The sequence below is a fragment of the Elephas maximus genome, chromosome 1, assembly GCF_024166365.1.
Source record: "Elephas maximus indicus isolate mEleMax1 chromosome 1, mEleMax1 primary haplotype, whole genome shotgun sequence".
In the NCBI taxonomy this organism is placed as follows: domain Eukaryota; kingdom Metazoa; phylum Chordata; class Mammalia; order Proboscidea; family Elephantidae; genus Elephas; species Elephas maximus.
This window is the reverse complement of record NC_064819.1, coordinates 136,656,606-136,681,645: the sequence shown is the minus strand read 5'-3', so window position 1 is coordinate 136,681,645 and position 25,040 is coordinate 136,656,606. Positions and strand designations below refer to the sequence as shown.

General features: G+C 40.0%; 2 protein-coding genes across 5 annotated transcripts in view; one reads left to right on the top strand and one right to left on the bottom strand.

Annotated features, from left to right (window-relative positions):
• DDX43 (DEAD-box helicase 43) overlaps positions 1 to 14,059 on the bottom strand; it is a 41,298-nt gene extending 27,239 nt beyond the window's left edge. Inside the window, exons 1-10 of the mRNA XM_049895621.1 lie at positions 13,706 to 14,059; positions 12,556 to 12,611; positions 10,889 to 11,018; positions 9,876 to 10,004; positions 8,762 to 8,843; positions 7,409 to 7,565; positions 4,654 to 4,772; positions 1,946 to 2,056; positions 1,448 to 1,589; positions 525 to 625 (exon numbers count right to left, since the gene is read on the bottom strand). Coding sequence (XP_049751578.1) covers positions 525 to 625; positions 1,448 to 1,589; positions 1,946 to 2,056; positions 4,654 to 4,772; positions 7,409 to 7,565; positions 8,762 to 8,843; positions 9,876 to 10,004; positions 10,889 to 11,018; positions 12,556 to 12,611; positions 13,706 to 13,964 — 1,286 coding nt within the window. The 5' untranslated portion in view covers positions 13,965 to 14,059. The remainder of the gene's footprint in view (positions 1 to 524; positions 626 to 1,447; positions 1,590 to 1,945; positions 2,057 to 4,653; positions 4,773 to 7,408; positions 7,566 to 8,761; positions 8,844 to 9,875; positions 10,005 to 10,888; positions 11,019 to 12,555; positions 12,612 to 13,705) is intronic.
• The window catches only part of CGAS (cyclic GMP-AMP synthase), a 115,071-nt gene that overhangs the window by 72,624 nt on the left and 17,407 nt on the right, over positions 1 to 25,040 (top strand). Inside the window, exons 5-6 of one of the 4 annotated variants that reach the window (XM_049895530.1) lie at positions 9,769 to 9,810; positions 22,214 to 22,666. The exons of 2 other annotated variants lie outside the window; for them this stretch is intronic. In XM_049895530.1, the coding sequence (XP_049751487.1) occupies positions 9,769 to 9,781 (13 nt within the window). In that variant the 3' untranslated portion in view covers positions 9,782 to 9,810; positions 22,214 to 22,666. Of the gene's footprint in view, positions 1 to 9,768; positions 9,811 to 10,229; positions 10,783 to 22,213; positions 22,667 to 25,040 lie in introns of those variants that run through there. One more of the 4 variants, XM_049895521.1, reaches the window with a different exon arrangement.

The following is a 25,040-nucleotide window of genomic DNA, read 5'->3' as shown; positions in this document are numbered from 1 at the left end:
ATAAGTTTACATACATCTCACTTCCTACTCCCACTTACTCTCCCCCTCTTGAGTCAGCCCTTTCTGTATACTATACTTTTTAATGACACTGTTCATGACAGTATAAGCCTAGGAGAAATTAGTCTTTATGGATCAATCAGCATCCAAAGAACAATCATTGCTTCCTCACTTTTATCTTGGGCAAAAAAAGTATTCACTATTCAAATGTTTATCTTTAGGTACTGGTTATCACTTTCTCAAATGTGTGACCCTACTATGAGACACAGTCTCCCTTTAAGGAGTCCCCTGTAGATGTTTCTCTAAGAATCTCTATCTGTAACTTAGGAAACCCATTAGTCAAGAATAGAGCAGATATTGTTATACTGTTACACTTAGTTACTAAGTGATGACATGGTGTCTTTCACTCAAGCGTCTCAAAATACTTAGAAGTAATGCTTGAAAATATTGTTGGAAATCGACTTAGCAGAATGGAATTCTGTTCCATTGATTTCTATTCTGCAGATAGCAATTAGGCAAATACCTACCTTGTCATAATAGTTTGCCTGTCTGGACGCACATCTAATAAAATCTTCATTATCTGGGGTTCAAATCCCATGTCCAGCATCTTGTCTGCTTCATCTAAAACCTGCATTAAAAATGAAGTGGCTAGATTATTCTGCTCCCTCTTTATAAATATAGCACTAAGAGGTAGGTTTTCTCATTTCCCCTGTTACCTAAGCCATGAATAAATTGGATGAATTTCCCATTCTCACGCTCACACAGATGGTAATCGGCAGTTAGAATTTACATGTCTTTAGTTGCAAAGCCCAAGTTTCCTACCACATCTCCAGTAGGCTCACTGTTTATGAAAATCTCATTAAAAAAAAAAAAAAAAAAAGCAACTTGGCTTCAGTTTTAATTCTCCACAGAGGTCAACTAAGCCATCTATAGTTATAAGTAACATACCAGTAGATCATGTTTTTTTTTTTAGCTAACTAACCAATACTTGCTAAATCTATTTAATGAAAAAAAATTTAATGTCTAAAATATCCAAATAGATTTTAATTTTCCTTTGTGCTTTCTACACTTTCCAAAATGTCTAAAATAAATGTGTCATAATTTAAAAAATCAGAATTATCTTTAAAATCTTTATTTTAACTTTTTTTTTTTTTTTTTAAGGGAATGGGGAAACCCTGGTGGCGTAGTGGTTAAGTGCTAGAGCTGCCAACCAAAGGGATGGCAGTTTGAATCCGCCAGGTGCTCCTTGGAAACTCTATGGGGCAGTTCTACTCTGTCCTGTAGGGTCGCTATGAGTTGGAATCGACTCGACGGCACTGGGCTGAAAGGGAATGGGAAATATTCCTAGAATTAAAAACCATTATAAAATGGGCACCATTCTAAAAAACTCTTCTCATAAAACTTCAGTTCTCCCTCCTCCCAGCATCCCAAACCCTTACTCCATAATTACCAAGTAGGTTATGCCTTTCAGGTTGACAAAGTTATTCATTTGCAGATCATTCAATCTTCCCGGAGTTGCAATAATGATATCTACACCTTTTGTAACATCTTGTATTTGTCCATCTCTATCTCCACCACCATATATACAAACACTTAACGACAAAAAAATCCAAAGTTCATGTTCACGCAAATATCCCATCACAACCCAAAATCCCAACTAACGTAAGCATTTTGGGTACAAAATAAGATAAAGAATAAGAGGTATAAAAATCTTAAAGAAGATCAGATACCTTTGGTCATATCTGCCCCTTTCTAAGAACTATCTACAACTATCAACCCACATGGCTGGGCCCCAAAATGGCATGTCTGTATCATTATTACCTGACCTTACCACCCTGGCTATAGAGAAGTACCTGACCCAAGCTGAGCCAATCAGATTCTCTAACTGAGGAGGATGTATAAAGCTACAATGATTAAAACATCATAGGAGTGGCAAAGAATGACTTACCTTTTAAGACCTTTATATGAATACTTAGAACATTCAGCTTCCACTTGAAGAGCTAATTCTCTAGTAGGCGTAAGGACTAGCATGCCAGGTCCAAGCCTTTTATCTCTAGCTCTTTGGAGAGAAAGCAAAATAATATTAAATTACCCACCTCAGCAACATAATATATTCAGTGCTTTTGAGATCTGTAGTAATGAGTATCAAAGTCAGACACAGTCCCAGACTTACCTACACCTTTTGTAAGGTGTATGATAAAAAGTTCCCTCTGATTTACTAATTAATGATCCACATAAACCAAACCAAACGCACTGCCATCAAGTCGATTCTGACTCATGGCGACCCTACAGGACAGAGTAGAACTGCACCATAGAGTTTCCAAGAAGCACCTGGCGGATTTGAACTGCCGACCTTTTGGTTAGCAGCCGTAGCACTTAACCACTATGCCACCAGGGTTTCCAATGATCCACATACCTAAAAAAAAAGTACCTGATATTAACAAATGCCAAAATCCTTCCCCTTAAGAAAATTTTTGAGTTATTTTCAAAGATTTAATTAAGATTTAAAACTGGAGAATTTAGTGATGTTTTTATAAATTCTTTCTACTTACAAAAACAATTCACATTCACCATAGAAAGTGGGAAAATACAGGAAAAAAAAGCCACACACACACACACACACAAAATCCTATAGCCCAGATAATGCCACTGAAGTTTAGGTACAAATTTATAGACATTTTAAAAACAAAATTGGGTTATTTTATATAGCCTACTTTTCACTTAATATGGCAAATATTTTCCTGTGCAAAACATTCTCTCAAAGAATAGCATATCATATTGGAGGTTTAACTTATACAATTTGTATTTCCTATTTTTCACTATCAAGGCTTTTAGTAGACATTACCTATTGCCTTCTAAAAATGTTTTCATCAATTTATACTTTCACCAGCATGGTATAAGTGTCTATTTCTTGCATCCCCCGTGACCGATTTTTTTTAGAAGCTGATTTTTTAAAATTCACTATTGCTGTCGAGAATATACATCAAATCATACACCAGCTCAACAGTCTCTATCTGTACCATTCAGCGAAACTGATTATATTCTTCCCGTTGTTCCTTCCCCATTAACATAAACTCATTGCCCCCTAAGGTTCCTGTCTAATCTTTTGAGTTGCTGTTGTCACTTTGATCCCGTAGAGATAGCTCTTAAAAGAGCATAATGCTCAAGGCAGGCATTTTTCACTACTTTAGCTAAACTATTGCTTGGTTTCAATTTTTTAAAAAATATTTTATTGTGTTTTTGATGAAAGTTTATACAGCAAATTAGGTTCCGATTTAACAATTTCTATATATATATTGTTCAGTGACATTGGTTTCACTTTCCACATTGTGTCAACATTCTCATTTCTATTCTCGTTGTTCTGTTTCCATTAATCCATTTGGTCTCATATAGATGATTTTTTTTTTTTTTAAAGAAGCACAGTACCCATGGATGATACTGCTTATTTTATGAACCAATCTGTTATTTAGCTGAAAGGTGACCTCCAGGAGTGGTTTCAGTTCAAAGTCTAGAAGTATCTCAGGGCGATGGTCTCTGTAGTTCTTCTAGTCTATATTGGTGCAGTAAGTCTGGCCTTTTTTTAAGAATTTGAGTCTTGTTCTACAATTTTATTCCATTCTATCCGAGACCATCTGTTGTGTCCCTGGTCAGAACAGTCAATCCCTGGTCAATCTAGTTCTTCTGGTCTCAGGATAGATGAAGCCATGGTTCATGTAGGCAATTAGTCCTGTGAACTAGTTTCTTGTTTGAGTCTTTGATTTCCTTCTTTCTTATTTGCTCCAGACAAGTAGAGACCAACAGTTGTATCTTAGATGGCCACTTGCAAGCTTTTAAGAACCCAGACGCTACTTACCAAACTAGAAAGTAGAACGTAAACTTTATAGACTGTGTTGTGCCAAGTGACCAAAGTGTCCCACGAGATTATGGTCCTAAACCTTCAAACTAATCTTGTGAGGTATTTGGCTGTGTCTGGTAAGTATTTGTGACTGTGTCCCCTATGTGATTTATTATATATACGAACATACATGCAGCACACCAGAACATGTATATGCATATGCCTACAGATACACCTACACATGCACACGTATGTATAGGTGTGTACACATACACCTTCCTATATACACATATGCATACTTATCCACCTAGTTAACCACTCAAGTAATTTTTGGTTGTTACAAAATTGTATATGTTATAGCACTTACCAATAACGTCCCTTATTCTTACGTACTTATTAGCGTCATCACTAACCTTGGTCAAGTTGTGCACACTTCGCCAACATTTGATACTGCCTTTCCCATCACCAAAAATAACAATTGTCTACTTTCTAAAGAGTGATTCTCCCTCCCTCTGTTTCCTACCCCTGGTAACCATCAAAGATCACTGATTTCTGTACATATACCTATTTTTGTCTTTGTATAAAAATGGGATCATACAATATTTGTCCTTTTTGATGGACTTATTTCACTCAGCATAATGTTTTCCAGATTCACTCCATGTTATAAGATGTTTCATGAACTCATCATTATTTTTTACAGCTGCGTATATTGATCAATTTCTTTTTGACCAATGTAATAGATGAAAGAAACTTTAATTGCATTTTTTGGTGTCTGTATCTATTAAACCCCTAAAAGAGAACCCAATCATAGGAAATCTTACACTGGTTGAGAGTCAAGATGAATAAATCCAGGCATTAAATAGGACAATGTCTTCCCGGTTCCAGTTTGGGCTACTCCTATAAGATCTATTCCTTGAAGAACTATTGGCCATGCCTGTGACTGAAAGAGAATGACAAAAGATTAAAACAAAAAGTACATATCTTTTTGCCAAGTGTCCCTCCTCTCCCAACCCCAAATTCCTTTTAACAAATGTTTGTGGAGTACATCCCTGGGTGACATAAAACAGTTTACACTCGACTACTAACCTAAAGGTTGGCAGTTAGAACCTACCCAGAAAACTAGGGAAGAAAGTTCTAGTGATCTGCTTCTGTGAAGATTATAATCAAGAAAATCCTATGAAGCAGTTCTATTCTATAACACATGGGTCACCATGAGGTGAAATCAACTCAGTAGTAATAGGTTTGAGGAGGTAGCATGGAGTGTTTAAAAGAAATGGTTGTTGTTGCTGTTACGTGCCTTTGAGTCGATTCCAACTCATAGAGACCCAATGTCCAATAGAACGAAACAATGCACAGTCCTGTGCCACCCCCACAGTTGTCATGCTCAAGCCCATCGTTGAAGCCACTCATTGAGGGTCTTCCTCTCTTTTGCTGATCCTCTACTTTACCAAGCATGATGCCCTTCTCCAGGGTGTCCCTCCTGATAACATGTCCAAAGTACATGAGATAAAGTCTCGCCATCCTTGCTTGCAAGGAGCACTCTGCCTGTATTTCTTCCAAGATAGGTTAATTCTTCTGGCAGCCCATGGTTTAGTCAGTATTCTTCGCCAACATCATAATTCAAAGGCGTCAATTCTTCTTCTTCTTTGGTCTTATTCATTGTCCAGCTTTCTCACACATATGAGGCAATTGAAAATACCTTGGCTTGGATCAGGTGCACCTTAGTACTCAAAGTTACATCTTTGCTTTTTAACACTTTAAAGAGGTCTTTTGCAGCAGATCTGCCCAATGCAATATATTGTTGGATTTCCTGACTGCTGCTTCCATAGACGGTGATTGTGGATCCAAGTAAAACGAAATCCTTGACAACTTCAATCTTTTCTCCATTTATTATAATGTTGCTTATTGGTCCAGTTGTGAGGATTTTTGTTTTCTTCATGTTGAATGTAATCCATACTTTGATGTTCATCAGTAAATGCTTCAACTCCTCTTTGTTTTCAGCAAGCAAAGTTCTGTCAGCTGTATATTGCGGGTTAATGAGTCTTCCTCCAATCCTGATGCTGTGTTTTTCTTCATATAGTCCAGCGTCTTCGATTATTTGCTCAGCATACAGATTGAATAAGTGTGGTGAAAGGATACAACCCTGATGCACACCTTTCCTGTTTTTAAACCACAAAATATCCCATTGTTCTGCCTGAACAACTGCCTCTTGGTCTAGGTACAGGTTCCTCAGGAGCACAATTAAGTGTTCTGGAATTCCCATTTTTCCCAATGTTACACATAATTTGTTATGATCCACACAGACAAATGCCTTTGCATAATCAATAAAACACAGGTAAACATCTTTTCGGTATTCTCTGCTTTCAGCGAAGATCCACCTGAAATAAACAATGATACATCCCTCATTCCATGTCCTCTTCTAAAGTTGGCTTGATTTTCTGGCAGCTCCCTGTTGATGTACTGCTGCAACTGTTTTTGAATTTCCTTCAGCAAAATTTTACTTGCAACTGATATTAATATTTTCTTTCTTTTAAAAATTTTTTTTTATTGTGCTTTAGGTGAACGTTTACAGCTCAAGTTAGTTTCTCATACAAAAATTTATACACACGTTGTTTTGTGACCCTAGCTGCCATCCCTATAATCTGACCACACATTCCTCCTTTCCACCCTGGATTTCCTGTGTCCATTCAACCAGCTCCTATCCCCTTCTTTCTTCTCATCTCGCCTCAGGGCAGGGGCTGCCCATCTAGTCTCATGTATCTACTTGAACTATGAAGCACACTCTTCACAAGTATCATTTTATGTCTTATAGTCCAGTCTATTCTTTGTCTGAAAAGTTGGCCCTGGGAATCGTTTTAGTTCTGGGCTAACAGAGAGTGTAGGGGCAATGTCTTCTGGGGTTCCTCCAGTCTTAATCAGACCAGCAAGTCTGGTCTTTTTACTAGTATTTGAGTTCTGCACCCCACTTTCTCCTGCTCCATCAGAGACTTCCTGTTGTGTTCCCTGTGAGGGCAGTCATTAGTGGTAGCTAGGTACCATCTAGTTCTTCTCGTCTCAGGCTAATAAAGTCTCTGGTTTATGGGCCCCTTTTGTCTCTTGGGCCAATATTTTCCTTGTGTCTTTGGTGTTCTTCATTCTCCTTTAATCCAGGTGGGTTGGGACCACGATATAATGATTTTTTGAAAATTGCCACATTCTGTTAGATCACCTTTCTTTCGAATGAGCGCAAATATCAATCTCTTCTATCTCCGCACAGAGGACTGTGCATCTGTTTGATGAAATATCTCAACGGATGTTCTTTCAATTCCTGGAGCCTTGTTTTTCGCCAATACCTTCAGTGCAGCTGGACTTCTTTCTTTGATACTATCGGTTCTTGATCCTATGCTACCTCCTTAAATGGTTGAACGTCGACCAATTTTTTTTTGATAAACTGACACTGTGTTTTCCTTCCATCTTCTTGTGATGCTTCCTGTGATGCTTCATTCAAATTTGCTACCTGATTATTTAGCCTCTAACAATCAGATATCATTGTTTTAGAAAACAGCCTCAGAAAATATTAGAATTAAGGCAGCATACCTGAATTGGTGTTGGCTTTTGAAAACCTGCCCTTTTTATATTTTCCATAACTTCAGGATAACACTGAAAAGCATCCTCAAATTTACAGGTAGGATTAGGGATACGACGTTTTTCACCATCTTTCAAGTCATCACACATTATATTATAATTTTCCTTCCTTTAAAGAAAAACAGAATAAAGATTAGTGGCTGCAGTCATTTTACTCACCAAGAAAGAACTTTTCCCAAAATTGGTTCAGTCATATCTAGAAAGTCTGAAACTGATTAAAACAGACTGTCATGGAAAGTGACAGTGAAAAGCAATAACTAACAAATAGAAACCTATTTCTTTCTCTTATCTGAGAATAGTTGTAGAGAGAACGAAAAAAATTAATACTGCTATTGTAAGTATTAATGGGCCAATGAAAGTTTCATGGATGAAGTATTAGGAAGAATGAAGCCTGAAAATTATAAGCTTCATAATTCAAAATCAGATTTGGCCAACACTTGAGGGCCTACCATGTTCCAGAATCTCTACTGGGACTCTCACACATTTTCTTAATTAAGGCTCAACAATTCTGTGAAGTAGAAATTATTCATATTTAACAAGTGATCATAAGATCTGTTACTTGCTCAAGCTCTGAGCCCTAACCTACTCCTAGAATAATTTTCTTTCTGCTATACCATGTTATGTCTTAGCTTATAACAGAGACTTTAAAAAAAAAAAAAAAAGGCTATTCCAGATAACAGGATTAAGGAGTTTGAGAAGTTATCCCAACACTCAAATATCAATTTCTTGTCATTTTACAGCAGTTGGAAAAATAATCCCTCTAACCTCTAGTCACATGCTCAGTAGCCACATGTGACTAAAACCTGTTGCCTTCGAGTCAATTCTGAATCATAGCAACCCTATAGGACAAGGTAGAACTGCCCCAAAGGGTTTCTAAGAAGTGGCAGGTGGATTTGAATTGTTGATCTTTTGGTTGGCAGCCAAGCTCTTAACCACTGCACCAGCAGGGCTCTACTTTATTAGACACAAATATAGACCATTTTTCATCACCACAGAAAGTTCTACTTGATGGCAATGCTCTAAAATATCTCATGTAGGATGCAACCGAGTTGTTTTTTTTTTTAATCATTTTAAAAATATAAATAACACATTTGCTAATTTAATGTTTTTCATGTGAACAGTTTAGTGACCTCAATTACATTCATCATATTGTGCAACCATCACCAATACAGAATGCAACAAAGTTTTCATTTAAATAAACATGGAAGATGTAGTCTTTGAAGGTAATCATTTCAATTTTTGCCTAAAGGGTTAATTCAATACTAATAACATAATTATACAAGAAGCTCACTTTAATCTACCCACCTCCAATTGTCTATTTGCACTTGTGACATAGAGCTTGTTTCTGCTGACTCTACGTAAAAGTTTTTCTTAATTGGAGGCAAGTCTTGGAGAGATAAAAAATCAAATGTGATAAATATGAGAATTACACTTCATTAACACTTACTCAAAGCTTAAAGTAGTCAAACTAAAATATATATTCTAAGCTCACTCTACATACCTATAGCTTTGGACAGTCTATACCTTGCCAAGTTTATGCCGGTCTCTAAATGATCTCCCTTTTTGGTTTGTCTTTCAATTAAATTCTTCACCCATAAAAGAGATCTTTAATGCTGAAGTTTAAAATAAAAGAAGGCATGCCTTACAAGACACAGAATCTCCCCAATTACTGAATCACCTCTCAAACATAGCAGACTGATTATCTTTTCTTTAAAATTCATTCCATTTTAGGGATTAAATTTATATACTTATTTTACCCTCTGAAGCCACTCTTCACTTTTTTTTTTTTTAAACACCTATCAGACCTCTATCAAACTTTATCTGTTTCCCTGGCCTGCTATCCTAGCCCTCCCCAGCACATAAAATGTCCAGGTGGCATTGGAAGCAGCAGAGATGCTGACCAAAATACTGTAATTATCTTTAATATGTTGGTCACATGTTAGTCTGTTAGCTTTTTCAGTATTCCTTATTTTCAACTTTTGCTCAATTACAGCAACAACATTAACTTATGCTTATCACGTGTTAGTCTGTTAGCTTTTTCAGTATTCCTTATTTTCAACTTTTGCTCAATCACAGCAACAACATTAACTTATGCTTAGCGTATTGATTCCCCTCCCATTTTCCCCTTGGGTCTAATTTTCTTTGAATTTTATTACCCTTTTTTCTAAGTGAGTTACCTCAAGTAAGACAAGCTGTAAATAAGTTTAATATTTTAATTTTTTATTTACAGCTTAAATAACGCCCAGAGAAACTATCATGCCCTAGGGACTTATTACAGCATTTTAATTATACTATTTTCATTTTTTATACAGGTTTCATCACTAAAACTAAAAGGCATAGATATTTTATACAGGGTAAGTACTTTTTAATTCAAAGAAACCACCAATACCACATGTAAATGTTATGATACAGCACTAACCTGCCCACTTTTGTTTTTTCCATTTCAAAGCATCTTCTCGAATTTGGTCCCAGTCTATCTCATCTTCTGTGTCAACATTGTTGTCTATGCTTACATTTCTTCCAGCAGAAGGTTGAAATGCAACAATAGCTGTTAAAAATGTTTACCAAATTAGTTTCATAAACAAATCCTCCCAATACATAATCCCCAAAGCTACTTTACTATTTTCCGTTTATTAACAATCAAACAAAAATGCCTGAAATATAAAATTTGGATTTTTTTGGTACAACAGTACTATGACAATTCTGGTCATGGTTTTTGTGATCATTTATCTATAACACATTCATGAAACAAAGGGTTTTTTTTTTTTAACAGGATAAGAGAAGGAAAACAGCATGAGAGCTTAGTGTGTGCCAAAATATGTCACAGACATTGCTTACTCTACAATAATCCTGTGAGGCAGACGTTACCTTGGGTTAACAGATGAACAAACAAATGAAGACTTCGGGTTAAGTTCCTTCCCAAGAAAACAGTAAAAGGCAATCTGCAATCTGAACCCAAGTTTCTGTTCTTTTTACTTCCATGTTGCTTCCAGATATAGTTCAATAATGGCTTTTTTCCCTCTAGTCCAAATAGATTCGAGATTTTAAAAACACCAGATAATTAGGTATTTTTCAAAGTCAATGCCATGATCTAATGAAGAGACCAGAGTCAGGATGCCAGGATCAATTCTTCCTCTACCATTAATACTGAGGTATATAAAAGATTCTTTGTTTTTTTTTTTCCAGTTATTTGTGGCTATAACTGCTAGGCTTAGCCACAGAGATTTCAAGCAGTTTTGGGAAAGTATTCTGGGCTTCCATAGAAAAGAAAAATTTTATATATATTAAAAAAAAAATCTGTAATATAGATTCATTTATGGCAGTCTAAAGCTTTGTATCAGGAAAGGAATCAGCTACTAGAGCTCATAACATTCAAATAAATCTTAAGATTTTTAAAGGGCTTCATTTTTTCAGTAGGCAAAAATCACTTACCAACTCTGGATTCTGCATTGTAGTTTTCTTCTTGCTTTTTAACAAGAGTATCTATCACTACTTTTGCTTTCGTCTGCATCACCGTACTTCCAAAAATTTTGACTTCTGCTTCAGGATACCCTTTTATTATCTAGATTAAAAAAAAATGGGTGAGACTGAAATCTCCTTACCCTCCTCCCCTAGCAATCACTCAACTTCAAATACTATAAAAGTATCAAGTAAATATAGTATTGCTATAAATCAACGCCTAAATTTCTAATCTTTGAGGGAGATGCTATTTATATTCACTCTGGGATTTACCTTCTGGTTGGATGGTAAAGGAGCTGGAGAATCTGTAAATTAAAAAACTACTGTACAAGCTGTGGAATAAATTCAAGAAATGATGATAGATGGAAAAGTAAGGTATTAATCTGACAGCTGTTATGAATTGCTTTGCATGTTAGTTTACTCATCTATAAAATGGTAATAATGTATGTTTGGCTAATTGTACAGTATTGTTGTAGGGATGGAATAAATTAACCTATGTGTTATACAAGAATTTATTGAATTGTCAGGTTACATACCCAAAGTTTTAATTTGAGGGGATGCTACACTTACACACGTTAAAGACAAGCCTATGACAAGGCTGATATAACCACTTTTGGAAGGTGGAATCTATAAGCAACATCCTTAAATGTGCGTAATCTCAGATACTCTCATTCATTCAATAACATTCAGCTAGAAACTATTACGCACCAGATAATATCTTAGGCTGCTGATTCAAACAAAGCTTACCATCTGCAGGGTTCACAGTCACAACACTATGCAAATGCCGAAATGGGAAAATTATGAGGTGCTTATAGGGTGGAAAAGGGACACCTAACTCAGAAAGGGAGGAGGAGGTCTCAGATTTCCCTAAAAAAATAGTAAGTAAGCTGACCTGAAAGATGAGTAAGAGATACCTGGCAAAGGATAGGAGATCAAAAAGCAGTAAACAGTGTTCAAGAGGGAGTGGGAGAAGGGAGTGTAGGAAGAGGAGGTTGGAGAGGCTGGCAAACATGCCAGATCAAGTGGACCATGTTAAGGAATCTTCAATTCTGAAGAGCCTGAGATGCCATGAATGGTTTTTATGCAGGAGAGGGATAAGAATGCAGGATCTGTGTTTTAGAAAGACTGCTTACTGTGTTGAACAGTTAGGGGAACAAGACTAGAAGCAGGACAGTTAGGTGAGGCTGCCCCAAATGTTGGTAGTCCCCTTGAGAAGCACAGGAGATAGAAAGGACTTAGTGATAGCTTGGTGGTAGGATAAGGACAGAAGTGCCACGGAGATTTTTGGCTTAGGAGCTTGGTGAATGATGTTGTCATTCACTGAGATTGGGAACACAGGAAAAGATCAAGGTTTAGGGGGAAGGAGTCGGGAAGGGTGTCATTTGGACATGGAGATTATATTTAAAGATTTTTACCTCCAAGAGTCACAAAACCTAGACCTGGCATGGACCACAGCTTAGGTGGGTTCTCGAAAATAAAGACAATCTGAGGTACTCTGCCCATTTACCTAAGTTACCACAGTATGTTAATAACCGAGCAGAAACTAGAGGTAGGTCTTGGTTTCTGACTGGGTCTAATGCTCAGTTAGAAATGAACTACGCTCCCTTAGGGTTTAAAAACATATCACATGCATCACTTACCTGTATTTTGGTGTTTGTCGTACTTTGGATATCTCTTATTTTTGACCCGCCACGACCTGTTTTTAAAAATAAACGAATATATGACTATAAGTTGAAATCAATAAAAGGGGATTTACCTACTGTCCTCAAAGAACTTCTCTAGCTTCCCCCCAAATCATCCAAAGGCTCCTAGGGTCCAGTAATCACTTTTAGTTTGAAAAAGAGAAGCAAGAGCTTTCTATTTCAAATCTTGGTGGGTAGTAGGTAGAGGGTCTTTTCCCAGAGAGATCGACACTAAGGCTTTTATATCAGCCCACACAAAAATTGACTGGATCCAGAGCCATGTCAAGTGGGTGCTCTCCAGCACTTCTCAGGGGCTCCATAAGTATCTGCAGAACTGAGTTAAAGACTTAAGTGATTTAATGCAGACTTGATGGCTTTCATTTATGGAGAATTCTTCAGATCTTTGAGCTTCAGCCTCCTGAGGGGCCAATGAATTTCTGGCTGGTCTAGCAATCGGCCTACAAAATTTGTTTATTTTCTAAGCAACAGATTTTATTTGTGTTTTGAAGGTAAAGCAAAATATTAGCCTTATGGGCAAATGCTGGTATTTATCATTTCAGTCTTAATCTCATTAAACGGGGCAAATCTCCATTCTAATCATTTTAAATGACTTTCAGAAAATAAATTTGTAAGATTCAAGATGTATTAAAAAAGATCCCTTTTCCAGCAGATAAAGTATAATATATGAAGTTAAAGAAATAAAATGCAAGATATGGCCAGTGCTCAGTACAGCCCTGTAATAATATTCTATACCTTCTTTCTTTTGCTAAATGGTGCTCAGAGATTAATTTCAACACCGTTCTGTTGTTCATTTGGGGATAAGCTGTCAAAAGTCCTGATCTTTTTTAACAGTCGTCTTCATCAGAACAAAGGTACTATAAACCCCCTAAGAATTTCTCTCCCAAAACATCATCTCTAAAAATTACTACAAGGTGCATAAAATGACATTTTAGCATAAGAAAATCTTACAAATATTAGAAGGAGAGGCCTTACTTTCATTAAACGGCAGCTGATTGGAGGCGAGGAGAGTGGGGGTGGGATGCCCAGCCCAGGCCCCGCCCCAGCCCCACCCATTCTCCGCCCACCGCACCCATCCTCCTGCTCTCACCGATCACCACGCCAACCAAGTCGCTCTTCAATCTAAAGCAGAGCGGCGGTTCCTCGGGGCCAGCGGCCGGGGATTCTGGGGGGCCGGCGGTGTCCCTCCAGCCGCCACCTCTGCCACCCCTGCCGCCCCTACGGCCCCCACGACCTCTTCGATTCGGCTCTTGCGCCGGTCTCCGCTCCGGAGCCCGGGACACCGCCGAGCTTCGGCGGGAAACAACGACTCTGGAGGAGGCGTTGGCGCCTGTTTCTTGTCTAGACATAGTTCTGAAAAAAAAATCCGGTACGTCCCACGACGTTTCCGTCGGACTCTCCACCACCCAGTTCGGCCGTCGTAGGGCTAATCTAGCGGCTGACGGACCAGAGCACCCACGCAGCCGCTACTTAATATGCCCGCGAGAGGCTCGCCCCGCCCCTACTCCCGCCCCATTTTGGCCGCGCAGCCATTGGTCAACAAGGTGCCATAGGCGGGACCTTCATGGCTTGACCAATCCGCTCTCTTAATCGTGGCAGCATACCTTGGGCAAATCAATGCGCAGCCCGTGTGTTCCTTTGTAGGCGTGGGAGCGCACACTTTGCGAGTTGTCACACTAAATATCTACCGCCGGTACTCTGCTTCTCTGTAACTCGGTAACGTTCTTCACAGTGACTGACAAATAAGAATTACCTTTTACAATGTGACCCACACATAAAATATTTGAAAAAAAAGGTTGAGAAAATACCATTTACCCTTGCAACATGTGCAAACCCACTGCCATGGAGTCATTCCAACTCTAGTGATCCTATGAGACAGAGTAGGTTTTCCAAGGCTGTAATCTTTACCTTAGGCAAATCTGCTGCAAAAAAAAATCTCTTTAAAGTGTTAAAAATCAAAGATGTCACCTTGAGGACTAAGGTGCACCTGACCCAAGCCATGGTATTTTCATTCACTTCGTATGTATGCGAAAGCTGGACGATGAATAAGGAAGACTGAAGAAGAATAGATGCCTTCGAATTATGCTGTTGGTGAAGAATATTAAATACACCATGGACTGCCAGAAGAAGAAACAAATCTGTCTTTGAAGAGTACGCCAGAATTCTCCTAAAAAAGCAAGTACGGCGAGACTTCCTCTCACATACTTTGGACAGGTTATCAGGAGGGACCAACCCAAACCCAAACCAAACCCACTGCTGTTAATTCTGACTTATAGCAACCCTGTAGAACTGCCCCACAGTGTTTCCAAGGAGTTCCTGATGGATTCGAAATGCCAACCATTTGGTTAGCAGCCATAGCACTTAACCACTACACCCCCAGAGTTTCCGAGGAGGGACCAGTTCCTGGAAAATGACATCATGCTTGGTAGATGGTCTAGGAGAAAGAGGAAGACCCTCAACGAGATGCACTGACACAGTGTCTTCAACAATGGGCTCAAACATAGCAAGGATTGTGAAGATGGTGCAGGACCTGACAATGTTTCCTTCTTTATACATAGCATTGCTATGAGTCAGAAGCAGCTCAATGGCACCTAACAACAAAAATCTTAAGGAAGCAGACGGCCACATCTTTCTCCCACGGAACAGCCAACCTTTTGGTTAGCAACCATTGGTTAACTGCTTTACCACCAGGGCACCTTGCTACATGAGCAGCATTTTGAAATAGTTAAGAGTCTTTTAGTTTTTGAAATGTTGGTCCAAATCCACAAAGTTTATTTCACACTCAGTTTTTAAAAATCACTGGCCCCAAACAAGCTACTGAAATGTTTTCCTAGTAGCCTGAATGTTGTAGTTTTACAGCTAATGTAATAGATTGAATAAATGCCTGAAGTGCCCCCATCATTTTTGCCTGGCCCCCTGAAGGGACATACTACTCTCAGAATGTGTGCCACCTGGGAGTGTCCTGCTTTGATTGTTGTTGTTCTTAGGTGCCGTCGTGTCCATTCTGACTCACAGCGACACTATGCACAACAGAACGAAACACTGCCTGGTCCTACGCCATCCTTAAAATCATTGTTATGCTTGAGCTCATTGTTGCAGCCACTGTGTCAATCCACCTCGTTGAGGGTCTTCCTCTTTTCCACTGACCCTATACTCTGCCAGGCATGATATCCTTCTCCAGAGACTGATCCCTCCTGACAACATGTCCAAAGTATGTAAGACGCAGTCTCGCCATCCTTGCTTCTAAGGAGCATTCTGGTTGTACTTCTTCCAAGACAGATTTGTTAGTTCTTCTGGCAGTCCATGGTATACTCAATATTCTTTGCCACCACCACAATTCAAAGGCATCAATTCTTCTTTGGTCTTCCTTATCCATTGTCCAGGTTTCACACACATATGATGCGATTGAAAATACCATGGCTTGGGTCAGGCACACCTTAGTCTTCAAGGTGACATCTTTGCTCTTCAACCCTTTAAAGAGGTCCTTTGCTGCAGATTTACCCAATGCAATGCGTCTTTTGATTTCTTGACTGCTGCTTCCATGGCTGTTGATTGTGGATCCAAGTAAAATGAAATCCTTGACAACTTCAATCTTTTCTCTGTTTATCATGATGTTGATCTTTGGTCCCATTGTGAGGATTTTTGTTTTCTTTATGTTGAGGTGCAATCCATACTGAAGGCTGTGGTCTTTGATCTTCATTAGTAAGTGCTTCAGGTCCTCTTCACTTTCAGCAAAAGAAGGTTGTGTCGTCTGCATAATGCAGGTTGTTAATGAGTCTTCCTCCAATCCTGACGCCCCATTCTTCTTCATAGAGTCCAGCTTCTTGGATTATTTGCTCAGCATACGGATTGAATAGGTATGGTGAAAGAATACAGCCCTGGCGCATACCTTTCTTGACTTTAAACCATGCAGTATCCCCTTATTCTGTCCGAACAACTGCCTCTTGATCTATGTACAAGTTCCTCATGAGAACAGTCTAAGCGTTCTGGAATTCCCATTCTTCGGAATGTTATCCATAGTTTGTTATGATCCACACAGTCAAATGCCTTTGCATAGTCAATAAAACACAGGTAAACATCCTTCTGGTATTCTCTGCTTTCAGCCAGGATCCATCTGACATCAGCAATGATATCCCTGGTTCCACGTTGTCTTCTGAAACTGGCCTGAATTTCTGGCAGTTCCCTGTCGATATACTGCTGCAGCCATTTTTGAATGATCTTCAGCAAAATTTTGCTTGCGTGTGATATTCATGATATTGTTCTATAATTTCTACATTCGGTTGGATCTCCTTTCTTGGGAATAGGCATAAATATGGATCTCTTCCAGTCAGCTGGCCAGGAAGCTGTCTTCCATATTTCTTGGCATAGACGAGTGAGCACCTCCAGCGCTGCATTGTTTGTTGAAACATCTCAGTTGATATTCCATCAATTCCTGGAGCCTTGTTTTTTGCCAGTGCCTTCAGAGCAGCTTGGACATCTTCCTTCAGTACCATCGGTTCCTGATCATATGCTACCTTTTGAAATGGTTGAATATCGACTAGTTCTTTTTGGCATAATGACTCTGTGTATTCCTTCCATCTTCTTTTGATGCTTCCTGCGTCACTTAATATCTTCCCCATAGAATCCTTCACTATGGCAACTCGAGGCTTGAATTTTTTCTTCAGTTCTTTCAGCTTGAGAAACACCAAGCGTGTTCTCCCCTTTTGGTATTCCATTTCCAGGTCTTTGCACATGCCATTATACTTTTACTTTGTCTTCTCGAGATGCCCTTTGAAATCTTCTGTTCAGTTCTTTTACTTCATCAATTCTTCCTTTTGCTTTAGCTGCTCGACATTCAAGAGCAAGTTTCAGAGTTTCCTCCGACATCCATCTTGGTCTTTTCTTTCTTTCCTGCCTTTTCAGTGACCGCTTGCTTTCTTCATGGATGATGTCGATGTCATTCCACAACTCGTCTGGTCTGCGGTCACTAGTGTTCAATGTGCCAAATCTAGCCTTCAGATGGTCTCTAAATTCAGGTGGGTTATATTCAAGGTCATATTTTGGCTCTCGTGGACTTGCTCTGATTTTCTTCAGTTTCAGCTTGAACTTGCATATGAGCAATTGATGGTCTATTCCATAGTCGGCCCCTGGCCTTGTTCTGACTGATGATATTGAGCTTTTCCATTGTCTCTTTCCACAAATGTAGTCAATTTGATTTCTGTGTGTACCATCTGGCGAGGTCCATGTATATAGTCGCCGTTTATGTTAGTGAAAGAAGGTATTTGCAATGAAGAAGTCGTTGATCTTGCAAAATTCTATCATTCGATCTCCAGCATAGTTTCTATCACCAAGGCTATATTTTCCAACTACTGATCCTTCTTCTTTGTTTCCAACTTTTGCATTAAAATCACCAGTAATCATCAATGCATCTTGATTGCATGTTCGATCAATTTCAGACTGCAGCAGCTGATAAAAATCTTCTGTTTCCTCATCTTTGGCCCTAGTGGTTGGTGCGTATATTTGAATAATAGTCATATTAACTGGTCTTTCTTGTAGGTGTATGGATATTATCGTATCACTGACAGCATTGTACTTCAGGATAGATCTTGAAATGTTCTTTTTGACGGTGAATGCAACACCATTCCTCTCCAAGTTGTGATTCCCAGCATAGTAGACTACATGATCGTCGGATTCAAAATGGCCAATACCAGTCCATTTCAGTTCACCAATGCCTAGGATATCGATATTTATGCGTCCATTTCATTTCAGATGATTTCTAATTTTCCTAGATTCACATTTCATGCATTCCAGGCTCTGTTTATTAATGGATGTTTGCAGCTGTTTCTTCTCATTTTGAGTTGTGCCATATCAGCAAATGAAGGTCCTGGAAGCTTTACTCCATCCACGTCATTAAGGTCGACTCTACTTTGAGGAGGCAGCTCTTCCCCAGTCATCTTCTGAGTGGCTTCCAACCTGGGGGGGTCATCTTCCAGCACTATGTCAGAGAATGTTCCGCTGCTATTCATAAGGTTTTCACTGGCTAATACTTTTCAGAAGTAGACTGCCAGGTCCTTCTTCCTAGTCTGTCTTAGTCTGGAAGCTCAGCTGAAACCTGTCTTCCATGGGTGACCCTGCTGGAATCTGAATACTGGTGGCATAGCTTCCAGCATCACAGCAACACCCATGCCCCCACAGTACGACAAACTGATAGACACGTGGGGGTGCTTTGATTAGGATCTTCAAATTTCCTGAAAAAATTTCAATTCAAACTATTACAGTGCTAAGGAGCCCTGGTGGCGCAGTGGTTAAGCACTGTAAGTGGCCAACAGAAAGGTCCAAATTTGAACCCACCAAGCTGCTCTGCAGTAGAAAGATGTGGCGATCTGCTTCCTTAAAGATTGTTGTTGTTTTTAGGTGCCATCAAGTTAATTCCAAATCATAGCGACCCTATGTACAAGATAAACACTGCCTGGTCCTGTGCGATCCTCACAATCATTGCTATATTTGAGCCCATTGTTGCAACCACTGTGTTAATCCATCTCATTGAGGGTCTTCCCCCTTTTTTGCTGATGCTCTACTTCATTAAGCATGATGTCCTTCTCCGGGGACTGGTCCCTCCTGATAACATGTCCAAAGTACATAAGATGAAGTCTCCATCTTTGCTTCTAAGGAGCATTCTGGTTGTACTTCTTCCAAGACAGACTCGTTCATTCTTCTGGCATAGTATATTCGATATGCTTTGCCAACACCATAATTCAAGAGTATCAGTTCTTCTTTCTTACACATTGTCCAGCTTTCACATAAATATGAAGCAACTGAAAATACCATGGCTTGAATTCGGTGCAGCTTAGTCCTAAAAGTGACATCTTTGTTTTTTTTTTTAATACTTTAAAGAGGTCTTTTGCAGCGGATTTGCCCGATGTAATATGTCCTTTGATTTCTTTACTGCTGCTTCCATGGGCATTGATTGTGGGTATAAGTAAGTTAAAATCCTTGACAACTTCAATGTTTTCTCCATTTATCATGCTGTTGCTTGTTGGTCCAGTGTGAAAATTTTTGTTTTCTTCACGTTGAGGTGTAAGCCATACTGAAGGCTCTAGTCTTTGATATTCGTAATTACTTCAAGTCCTCTTCACTTTCAATAAGATTGTGTTATCTGCGTATCACAGGTTGTTAATGACTTTTCCTCCAATCCTGATGCTCCATTCTTCTTCACATAGTCCAGCTTCTGAGGTTATTTGCTCAACATAGAGATTGAGTAAGTATGGTGAAAGGATACAACCCTGATGCACACCCTTCCTGACTTTAAACCATGTGGTATCCCCTTGTTCTGTTTGAACAGCTCCCACTTGGTCTATGTACGGGTTCCTCATGAGCATAATCAAGTGTTCTGGAATTTCCATTCTTCAAAATGTTATCCATAATTTGTTATGATTCACATGGTCGAATGCCTTTGCATAGTCAATAAAACACAGGTAAATGTCTTTTTTGGTATTCTTTGCTTTCAGCCAAGATCCATGTGACATCAGCAATGATATCCTTCGTTCTACATCCTCTTCTGAATCCAGTTTGAACTTCTGGCAGTTCCCTGTTGATGTACTGCTGCAACTGCTTTTGAATAATCTTCAGCAAAATTTTTCTTGTGTGTGATATTAATGATATTGTTCAGTAATTTCTGTATTCTTTTGTATCACCTTTCTTTGGAGTGGACACAAATATGGATCTTTTCCGGTTGGTTGGCCAGGAAGCTGTCTTCCAAATTTCTTGGTAGACAAGTCAGCATCTCCAATGCTGCATCTGTTTACTGAAACATCTCAGTTGGCATTCTGTCGGTTCTTAGAGCCTTGTTTTTCACCACTCCCTTCAGTGCAGCTTGGATTTCTTCCTTCAATACCATTGATTCTTGATCATATGCTACCTCCTGAAATGGTTGAACATTGACCAATTGTTTTTGGTACAGTGGCTCTGTATTCCTTCCATCTTCTTTTGATGCTTCCTGCAGAAGTTGGTAAAAATCTTCAGTTTCCTTATCTTTAGCATTAGCGGTTGGTGCTTAAATTTGAATAACAGTAGCATTAACTGGTCTTCCTTGTAGGAGTATGGATATTATCCTATCACCAACAGCATCGTACTTCTGCAGGGTAGATCTTGAAAAGTTCTTTTTGAAAATAAATGCGATGCCATTCCTCTTCAATTTGTCATTCCTGGCATAGAAGACCATGTGATTGTCTGATTCAAAATGGCCAATACTAGTCCATTTCAGCTCACTAATGCCTAGGTTATCAATCTTTATGTGTTCCATTTAATTTTGACGACTTCTAATTTTCCTAGATTCATACTTCGTACATTTCATGTTCCTATTATTAATGAATGTTTGCAGCTGTTTCTTCTCATTTTGAGTCATGCCACCTCAGCAAATGTAGGTCTTGAAAACTTGACTTCATCTTTGTCATTAAGGTTTGACTCTACTTTGAGGTGAGCACTGGTGTCGCAGTGGTTAGGAGCTTGGCTGGTAACTAAAAGACTGATAATTCAAATTCACCCGCTGCTCCTTGGAGACCCTATGGAGTACTTCTACTCTGTCCTACAGGGTAACTATGAGTCAGGATTGACTCAAGGGCAATGGCTTGGCTTTTTTTTTTTTTTTTCCCTACTCTGAGAAGGCAGCTCTTCCCCAGTCATATTTTAAGTGCCTTCCAGCCTGAGGGGCTCATCTTCTGGCACTATACCAGAAAATGTTCTGCTGCTATTCATAAGGTTTTCTCTGGCCAATTTTTTCAGAAGTAAACCGCCAGCTCCGTCTTCCTAGTCTGTCTTGGTCTGGAAGCTCTGCTGAAACCTGTCCACCATGGGTGACCCTGCTGGTATTCGAAACACAGCAACACAAAAGCCACCACAGTATGACAAACTGACAGATTACAGGCTTGGAAACCCTATGGAGTAGATTTACTCTGTCCTATAGGGTTGCTTTGTGTCAGAATCCATTTGGCAACAGGTATTACAATGCTAGGCATGACGGTCGGTGCCACGGATTGAAAGAAAAAAAAGTGCAAGACCTGGTCCATTCTGGGTTGAATGGGTTAACTCATATCCACTTAACTATAATAACTCTAATGCCATCTTCTCTGGAGAATTGTAAATAAAGTGCTGTGGAAGCACCCAGGAAAGATATAAAAACAAATAAATTACGTATTTAATCTTCATTTTCTATGATAACATTCATGATGGAAAGAATATTGTGTCACTCAAGTTCCTTGGTTCCGTTTTGTTTTTAATTGGATCAGCTAGTTCCTTGCGCTTGGGCTGCTGATTAGCAAACACTTTATTGAGTCTCCCTTTTCTCCCGTGGTTAGGGGCGGTGAGGAAAGGCATTTCCAAAATGATGATTCCAGGTAACACAAATCCTTGAACTTTTCTAAATTTAAAAATTTTTCATAAAATACAGCAAAATGCTCCCCCCCCCCCCGCCCCGGTTTTTGACACTGAGCCTCTTGCAATGAAATACCTCTTACCCTAGATCCCTACTAGGTCTAGGACTCTAGCGCATTCATTAAGCACGTCGGTATGACTGTGGAGCTTTAAGGTCCGGTATACCACCCCACCTACTTTTCCCCTCCAGACACCGAAGATGATGAAAAGGCAGTTCACGCCTGCCGTTGACTGGAAGATTCCTCGACCGTGCGGTTTCATTCTGCAGACACAGAGGCTGTGGCTGGAGAGAGGTGACCTCTAGGTCCGGAGCTGGACCAGGACTCCTCCGGCTTGGGAGGTAGAGGCTGAATCCACCTACCCCTTCCCCCGGCGCCATCTCCCCTGCACCCTCTTAACCTGAGAAGTACCAGCCCACGACTTTCTCTTTCGGCTGCTGGGCGATTTAGGAAGATCCCCACGCCCCCTCGGTGCTGCCTCATCTGAATTGGCTAGGGTGCTCGATGGCCCGCCCCCACCACGGCGCGGCAGAAGCCAATCCCCCAGGTCCCGGGCGGGATCGCCACCTCCCCTCGCTATTGCCCCCCGGCGCCCTTCTGGGTGGGTCCGCAACGTTGCTTCCCAAAGATGCTCCCGCCCTTCAAAGAACCTCTCACTCCCGGACCCTACGGGCAAAGAGCCAAGTTCCCACAAGGGGGCGGCAAACACCGCTCTTCGCTCTCGGGGTTACGGGATAAGCAATTTCCACGTGAACATGTGCGAATTCAGTGGTAACCATGATTTTATAAAACAGATTCCGTAGGGTTTCACTTATCCCTTGGACCAGGGATGATGGTATTATCATATGTTGAGCACCTGCAACTGGCCAGGCTAATCTTCTCATGTGATTTTACAAAACTGTAAGGTGGGTGTGGGTAGCCCCACTTCACAGATGAAAAAACTGAGGTTCAGGGAGATTTCAGTATTTGGAAACCAAGGTCTCTGGGATGCTGAAGCTAAGCATTTTCTGATGCACCACTTTGTTTCGCAAAGGCTCATGGATGCACTTCCAAAAGAATGAGGATGTCAGCCTCAAGCTCCAATTCCTTTCTCCAGGAATAATAATAATAATGTGACTCTATCGTTTCCCCTAAATTAGGATACTAATTTTTATGAAGCTTTAAGCTGGTTATAGAAGTGATACTGTGTTCATTGCATACAATTTGGAAAAGTAATAAAAAATATAACCCAGAGGTAAATTTATTCCTTCTAAGCTTTTTTTCTAGGCTAATTTCTGGGGCCATACTGCATATTCAGTTTTGCACTCTGACTTTTCCCCTTAAATTTATAAAATAAGCATTTTCTCATGTTATTAAAAAATATAACTCTTTGTCACTATAAAAAAGCAAAAAACAAATCCCTTGCCATCGAGTCAATTCCAACTCATAACTGCCCCATTGGGTTTCCAAGGAGTGCCTGGTGGATTCGAACTGCCGACCTTTTGGTTAGCAGCTGTAGCTCTTAACAACTACACCATCAGGGTTTCCTTGTCACTATATATGCTGTTTATAATTTGTTACATTTTCAGGGCTAGGGCATACGGGATCTTTTTTCTTCCCATAGAAGTCTTAATTCTAATTAGTCAAAATAATCATTTTATGGTAACAGCCTTTGGAGTCATGATTAGGAAGGTTCTCTTTACCCTCAAACCATACAAGCATTCATCTGTATATTCTCCCAGCACTGCTTTTAAAAATATGCAAAATTTTCATCGTCTTTCTGGAAATTTTTTTATATGTGTCAGATAGGCATCCAATTTCATTTTCAAAATAGCCAGTGTCCCATCACTGTTTTAAAGTGACAGTTTAATTATATACTTAATTATTTTTTTTTTATCCGTATCAGTTTCTGGACTTCCTATCCTGTTCCACAAAGGCAAGGAAACTGACATGATTTCACTTAAATTTTCAAAGGATCACTCTGGCAGTGTGATGCAGTGAATTACTTAATATGGCCCTTTTACCCATAGTCTTTGTGAGTCCCACACAATCATTGTGTGGGACTATGCAAATAAGGTGCTTATGGCCCACCAAAGGAATTGGACAGCATTGCTAATAATGCAAATAAGGTGCATGGCACTCTTGTGGGAGCAGGACCATGCAAATAAGGTGAATGGAACTCTAAAAAGGGGATTGATCGATTTTGCCATCCGGTTAGGCTTAAAAGACAGCCAATTCCAGAGCACGGATGGGGGTCCTCAAGACCATCAAGAAGAGCCAGGAGTGGAGTGTGTCCTCTGGATTTGGGGTCCCTGTGCTGAGAAGCTCCTAGAACCAGAAGGCAGAGAGAGAGCTGTAACCTTGAAGATAGTGAGAAGGGGTGGCAGCAGAGGCAGCAGAACCAGGAGATCGGTAGGGGGTGGTGTGTTGGGTATGCTGACCCATGGAGCGAGGGACCTGAGTGCCTTTGGGCAAGATGCTTGTTGGTAGAGTGGGGTGCCTCTGGGCACTTACTGGCAGAGCTAAAGAGCTTTGTAACACTTGCCTGAGCAGGGCAAAGGCCAGGCAGAGGCACCAAGCGCCAGGGGGGAGGCCTGCCTGTGGCATGGCTGTGAAGAAGCTGTCCCGATGGAAGGACAGTATCCTGAGCATTCCTGAACCTGAACTGTATCCTGTTACTTCCCTAATAAACCCCATAACTGTGAGTATAGTCACTGAGTTCTGTGTGGCCACTGCAATGAATTACGAACCCAGCAGAGGAGTAGAGAGTGCTGTAGGAGGGATGGTTGGTGTCTGAATTGGTAAAAAGGTTGGAGGGAGGAGGCCTGTTTGACCTCCCCTCATAGGAATCAGCCTTGGGCTGTTGCTGCTGATAACGATTCTCCTCCCACCTTGTGAAGTTAAATGAGGAGGTCAGGTGCCTCCACCCGGCCATTTTTACAGGCAGCTGTAAGAAGAATAGAGTGTAAAGATTTTGATTTGATGGAAAAGTTATAATTTAGGTGGCTGTAAGACCATGAGAAGGCTATTGCAGTGGCA